At 42.2% G+C, this 6,836-nt stretch overlaps 1 protein-coding gene across 1 annotated transcript; it reads left to right on the top strand.

Annotated features, from left to right (window-relative positions):
* Window positions 1-312: 312 nt before the first annotated feature.
* On the top strand, window positions 313-2,928 carry HMGB2 (high mobility group box 2). The gene is made up of 5 exons (XM_070415475.1): window positions 313-421; window positions 993-1,161; window positions 1,440-1,585; window positions 1,667-1,841; window positions 2,390-2,928. Exons 2-5 carry the CDS (start codon window positions 1,012-1,014, stop codon window positions 2,543-2,545), a joined length of 627 nt encoding a protein of 208 aa, XP_070271576.1. The 5' UTR covers window positions 313-421; window positions 993-1,011; the 3' UTR covers window positions 2,546-2,928.
* The last annotated feature ends 3,908 nt before the right edge of the window (window positions 2,929-6,836 follow it).

Below are 6,836 nucleotides of genomic sequence, written 5' to 3'. Positions count from 1 at the left end.
CCTAGCCAGTCAGCGTCAGGCCCGCCATTTTTCAAACCCGCTTCCCGCCGCCAATCAGGATCGAGCAGTGCATTCCTCCCCTGACCGGTTCTAACGGGTCTGGGAGTTAACGACCTGGGCGACCCACCGAACCTGCTAGGCTGGGGGCGAGGGGACGGGCCCGGCGAGATGGCGACCAATAGGAAACCTCCGCTGGGAAGGGGCGGGGCTTCTACGAGTTTGAATAATCACCAGGCCCAATCACAGAGGCGGGGTGTGGCCTGCGGTGCAGCTCGTCAAGTTGCGGTGGCGCGGAGAAGTCTGCAAAACAAGAGGCTGAGGATTGGCTTAGCGATAAACCAGTTCACGCCGGAGCCCAGCGAGGGAGCGTCTCGGTCGGACCCGGCCGCTCGGCGGGACTCTGAGGAAAACCTACCACCAGGCAAGAATCCCCTCTGCGGCCCTGGGTGTGCGGGCTGCCGTTCCCTCCCCTCAGCCTCCCAGCCGGGCCCGACGCTGTGGCTCTGGGGGTTCTCCGCGGCGCGCGGAGTCTGGGTGCGGGCCGCTGAGGGCCGGGGGCTGTGTTGAGCGGGCGGGAAGCTCGTCCGCTCTCGGTTCCGGGAGTTTTTTTAAATGTCGGCCGCGAGACAACTTGGAGTGGGGCTCGCGATGTGCAAGTCGGAGGGCATTTCTGTCAGGAAAGGGGTTTCGAGGGAGTCCGCTGCGTTCCCTTCCCGCGCGTGGGCCCGGAGCGGGCGGCGGCGACGGCGGCATCTTCGGCCTCCGAGAGGGACGTAGTCGGTCGCGCGGAGACTCGGTTGGGGCGGCTTGGGTCGGGCCGCGGAGGACCGTGTACGCGGAAGCGGTGTCGCCGCGGCCTCGGGGCGGGTGGGCCGGCGGGGCCGTCGGGCTCGGGCGGCCGCTCTCGCGAGGCGGGACGCGGGCGGGCGGGCGCGGGTTTGGGCGGGAAGCCGAGCCCCGCCGGCGCCCACCCCCTGCTTTCGCCCGGCTAGGAGGACGCCGTCTGTCATCATGGGCAAAGGAGACCCCAACAAGCCGCGGGGCAAGATGTCCTCGTACGCCTTCTTCGTCCAGACCTGCCGGGAGGAGCACAAGAAGAAACACCCCGACTCTTCCGTCAATTTCTCCGAATTCTCCAAGAAATGTTCCGAGAAATGGAAGGTGAGTCGGGAATGCAGACGCGAGCTAAGAGTTCTCAGGTGTGTTCGGGGGCCAGGACACCAGGCAGGCAATTGACCTGTGAGACTTTCAGCTCTCTAGCCTGAGGCCTCGCTCGTATATTCTGTGGAGAGTTTTAGGCAGGTTACTTTAGGTTTTTGCTTAAGAGCACTAAAGCAAAATGCTGTTACTTCGGAAAATGTGGCCGTTGAGATGGCCTTTTGGGGTGTGTATAGCTCACAGTTTTGCTGTGTTTCTAACTGCTGTCGTCCTGCTCACAGACCATGTCTGCCAAGGAAAAGTCAAAGTTCGAAGACATGGCGAAAAGTGACAAAGCTCGCTATGACCGGGAGATGAAAAATTATGTTCCCCCCAAAGGTGACAAGAAAGGGAAGAAAAAAGATCCCAATGCTCCTAAAAGGCCTCCGTAAGTGTTTTGTTTTTGTTTTCTTGAATCGCTCAAATTGCCCCTTGATTTTTCAGTTTATTAACTCTTACTTCCTTTCAGATCTGCCTTCTTCCTGTTTTGCTCTGAACATCGCCCAAAGATCAAAAGTGAACACCCTGGTTTGTCCATCGGGGATACTGCAAAAAAATTGGGTGAAATGTGGTCTGAACAATCAGCCAAAGATAAGCAACCATATGAACAAAAAGCAGCTAAGCTAAAGGAGAAATATGAAAAGGTACACTTTTTAAAGCCAGGGTTGAAATTAGGTAGATATTTTCTGAAGTATGTTAGAAGTAGATATAAGTGGTAGAAAGTTGGGAAGTGTAGATAATCATGTATTAATAGCTGTCAGCTGTGCTTTGCACAACTTAGGCAGAACAAACTAATCGAGAAATCTCCTTTCTTTTGACGGAAATCAGTGTCGTAGCACTGGTAGGTTCCTGCATAGAGACTCCTTTGTGGTTATATAGGCCTCTTAGTTTGAAAAAGTGGAGGGCCAAATGTATTTTATGTAGGTACATAAAAAATGTGAAGTTGAAGGGTGGTGGTGGGGGACTAAGTGAGGTAAATGGATGTTAGTAGTGAAAGTATTGACATTGATTGAATGCCACCCCATGGTTTTACATCATAAGCTTCCTAAAGCCTAGAGGGAACAAATGCTCTCAAAAATAATTTTTTAGACAGCCAGATTATTGGTCAATAATCTTAGATTGTTTACACATAGTGGTTTTCAGTTGAGAAATGACACCGGATGTTGATTTTCTTCTCTTGACAATATTTCAGGATATTGCTGCATACCGTGCCAAGGGCAAAAGTGAAGTGGGAAAGAAGGGCCCTGGCAGGCCAACTGGCTCAAAGAAGAAAAACGAACCAGAAGATGAGGAGGAGGAGGAAGAGGAAGATGATGATGATGAAGAGGAGGATGAAGATGAAGAATAAAGGCTGTCCTGTAATGATGTGTGCGGAGTATGTGTGTGTGCTCTCAGGCAATTGTTTTGCTAAGAATGTGAATTCAAGTGCAGCTCAATATTAGCTTCAGTATAAAAACTGTACAGATTTTTGTATAGCTGATAAGATTCTTTGTAGAGAAAATACTTTTATAAAAAAATGCAGGTTGTAGCTTTTTGAGGGGCTACTACATACAGTTAGATTTTAAGGCTTCTGATGTTAAATGTTTCTAAATATTTAATGGTTTCTTTAATTTCTTGTGTATGGTAGCACAGCAAGCTCATAGGAATTAGTATCAATAGTAAATTTTGGGTTTTCTAGACTGTTGCATTTTGTTTTTTAAAAAAAATTTTGTAATAAAATTATGTATATTATTTCTGTCGTCTTTGTCTTAATATGCTAAATTAGCTTTCACTTTAAAAATACTTAGGGTCTAGAACCCTGTCAACTTTTTTGTATTTCTGCCTCATCGTTCTTACACACACCTGAGTTAGTATAGTGTTTGGTTAAAAGAAAGTCAGATATACCCAAATCATATCTACAGAGTGTTCTTTAAAAATCAGGTCTGGAATTTAAAGAACTTTAAAATTGTATGCAGTTTATAAAATGAGTGGGTTTTTTTGTGTTTTTTTTTTTTTTTTTTGACATTTCTTTTATTAGCTAATTTGTCCACAACTCCGGGTTGTTATTTTTTTAACAGTTTATCTTGAATAATATGAAGCAGAGGAACTAGTACAATGAATCTATACCTATAAAAAAATTTAGAAACATTAGTAAAAGTTTTACATTTTCTGATGTTGGAATTATTCAAGGTAGAATACCTGGATGAATTTTGAGTTAAATCTTTTAGAAATTAGTGTGGTCTTAAGCTTTAGAATTCTGGGTAACCCAAGAAAGCAATTGATAATGAACATTGTGATCTAACAAATTTGACTAAATCTCACTAGGATTTACACAAGGGAAAGAAGATTTTTGAGAAATGCTCATTTGATGAAGCAGTTTATATTTGAATTTAGGTATTTTGAATAGTTATCAGGCTATTAGAGTTGACCATCTGTTGGCTAAATGTTAATAGTTTTATAGTTAAACCTGACAATCTTAGTTTCCTATCAAGTTTTAAAATAGAAGCCAAAATTCATATCCAACCATGGGAGCCTTGGTTGTCATGCCATATGTGGAATAAATATTTGGTAGGGATTTCATACTAAAGTTTTAATTAGAAGTGAGACATTAGTATAATGACCAGAGCAAATGGACTCAAGTAAAATCAAATCTCTTTATAATTGCCTGATACTAATCCTAATGGTTACAGATTTAAATGTGGAATTTTGGTGATCATAGAAGGAAATCTAATTTTATATATTAAGTATTTTCTCTTGTTAGGTGACTTAACACTAAAAAATTGCTAATACTGTATATTTTAGAGACATCCCTAGGTCTGGATCCCAGTTCTACCAAATAGCTGCATGAACTTTACCTCTGAGCTTGCTTCTCCCCATTTGTAATTTGGGATTAATACCTACTTCACAGTGTTGTAAGGATTAAATGAGAATGTTATAACGGTTTTTTTTTTTTTTTTAAACTAATACATAGGAATGTTTAGGAGTTTTTAAAACTGAACTACAGTAGTCTTGTTTCCTTAATGATTTCTAAATCTATAATTAGGTCAATGAGTCAGACTTATCAGGTTCCTCGTTACCTTTTTTTTGTTACCTTTCTTTTGAGCTTTTGTGCCTGCTTTCATTCTGTCCTTTATATAAAATATGTTTCCAAGCTAAGAATGACTTGATCAAGAGCTGCTCCAAAATAAGCTCAGGGTTTCAGACGAGTCATGTTTGGTATTTTGTAAGGATGGATCAAAATTTCAAATCCCTCTAAAGATTAGATCAGTAAGTTTCCAAGACTAGGTGACTTCAAGGAGTTATATTGGAAAGTACTGAAATAGTAATAAGAATGAGGTTCTATCCCAGACCAGTGTGTACTTGGAAGGTATGTTTATGAAGATCTCTTTTTCCCTTTTATTGAATAGGTAATATCTTAATGGTACAAAATGTGAAAGGGCTATGTATTGGATAGTTTATATCCTTGATTACCAGCTACATGATTCTCCCAGAAGACAATCCCAATAATGCAATAATACATCCTTTAACATAATAGGTCTGTATATTAATATTCCATAAATTGAAGCTTACTATATACACTGAGTTGCCAGATAATTATGACCACCTGATGTTTGTAGGCAAATTAGCTATAATTTCGTGCTGAAGTTGCTAGAGGGCCAGACCATTATAAATAGGGAAGCAGGTTGTTTACCACAACAGTAGAAGTGATTTTTTTCTGAAGATATGTGTAAACAATGGGATTTAACAGCCTTGGAACGTGGGATATATTTAAATGTGAGTGGCCAGATTATTATGACCACCCCATCAGTACTTCATTGGGCCACGTTTTGCCTTCAATACTGCGGCAATTCTTGGCATTGACTCCACGAGATGTTGAAAGGTGAGCGAGGAATCTGACACCATGCCTGATGAATAGCACTGTCCAGTTCTGAGAGATTTGATGGTTGTGGAACCAGCTGCCTGATAGCTCTTTTTAAAAAATATATATTTTATTGATTTTTTACAGAGAGGGAGAGGGACAGAGAGCTAGAAACATCGATGAGAGAGAAACATCGATCAGCCGCCTCCTGCACACCCTCCACCAGGGATGTGCCCGCAACCAAGGTACATGCCTCCGACCCGAATCGAACCTGGGACCCCTCAGTCCGCAGGCCGACGCTCTATCCACTGAGCCAAACTGGTCAGGGCCTGATGGCTCTTTTAACTTTGTCCCACAAATGCTCAATTGGATTGAGATCTGGTGATTGTGGGGGCCACCTAAGCAAGGTAAAGTCTCCCTCATGTTCTTGAAACCCCTCCTGCACAATATGAGCACCGTGGCATGGCCATTGTCTTGTTGGAAGAAGCCATCTCCATTGAGATACGCCATCAACATGATAGGATGAACCTGATCAGCAACAATAATTAGGTATGTAGTGCTATTCAGACGTTCCACACGAATTAAAGGGCCCAAATCATGCCAGGAAAACATGCCCCAAACCATAACACTGCCCCACCAGCTTGAAGGGTTGTACTCATGCATGTGGGGTGCATGCTTTCATGCTGTTTCTGCCAAATTCTCACTCTGCCATCTGCATGATGCAACTGGAAATGTGATTCATTGGACCACACGACTTTTTTCCAATGCTCGACTGTCCAATCCTTGTGTTCCTGTGCGAATTGGAGACATTTATCTTGGTAACTGCAGACAGCAAAGGTGTTCAAACAGGCTTTTGGCTTCCATATCCCATACAATGCAGTGTATGGCTAATTTGCCTACAAACGTCAGGTGGTCATAATAATCTGGCCACTCAGTGTATATTCCATAGCAATGAATGTTAGCTTACCCATTTCCTCATCTCAGCAATGTAATAGTTCTCAGACTTAATCTTTGCTACTCTGACACATTAAAAATGGTTCCTATTAGGAATTTAGCTTATAATTGTTTAAGAGCCATTTGTGTTTCCTGTGGTTTTCTGTCTCATTGGTCTTTTATTGATAATTTGTGGGAATTAAGGAAAATAACCCTTTGTGACATGCATTGTAAATATTTTTGCCTTTGTTGTTTGTTTATGATGCTTTTATCATGCAAAGATTTATTTTTATGTAGGCAAATTTATTTAGTGGCCTTGGGAGGCCTTCCCCACTCAAATATTATAAAAAGTGTTTTCTTTTAAAAAATTACTTGATTCAATATTTGATCTTTCAGGAATTAATTTTGGTGCAAGGACTGAGGTAGGGCTCAAATTCATTTCTATATAGCTGCTGTTTCTGGTCTTTTAATCTATAAAAGCAGGGTGCTGGGTTAGAAGATCCTAAGAACTTTTACATTTCAAAGCAGTCACTTGCAAACTTGCTCAGATGACAGTGTGCCTTTTGTGTTAAGTGCTTTGCTTTGTCTTAGGATAGTACAAATAGAACATTATCTTAAACCTGGCTTTCTATTACTATATATGCCACTGAAAGTGTTTTTACAAAGCAGCAATGATTTTATTTCTTGGGGAATAGCAAGAAGAAAGCTAAAGGAGCGGTGTTGCCACTGTATAACATTCAGTCCCTTTAAAATAAAACACATCTCTGGAAATCAACTATTTGTGGACTAGTTCTCATGAGATTCCTATTGGAAACTATGGATGAGGTGAATTGAGGAGCAAGAAAGTAAGCTCTATGAGGACAGTTAA

The sequence above is a fragment of the Myotis yumanensis genome, unplaced genomic scaffold, assembly GCF_028538775.1.
Source record: "Myotis yumanensis isolate MYYU_CA2020_CCGP unplaced genomic scaffold, mMyoYum1.0.hap1 SCAF_5, whole genome shotgun sequence".
NCBI classification, from domain to species: domain Eukaryota; kingdom Metazoa; phylum Chordata; class Mammalia; order Chiroptera; family Vespertilionidae; genus Myotis; species Myotis yumanensis.
The sequence above is the reverse complement of the archived record's forward strand: the minus strand, read 5'-3'. Positions and strand labels throughout refer to the sequence as shown.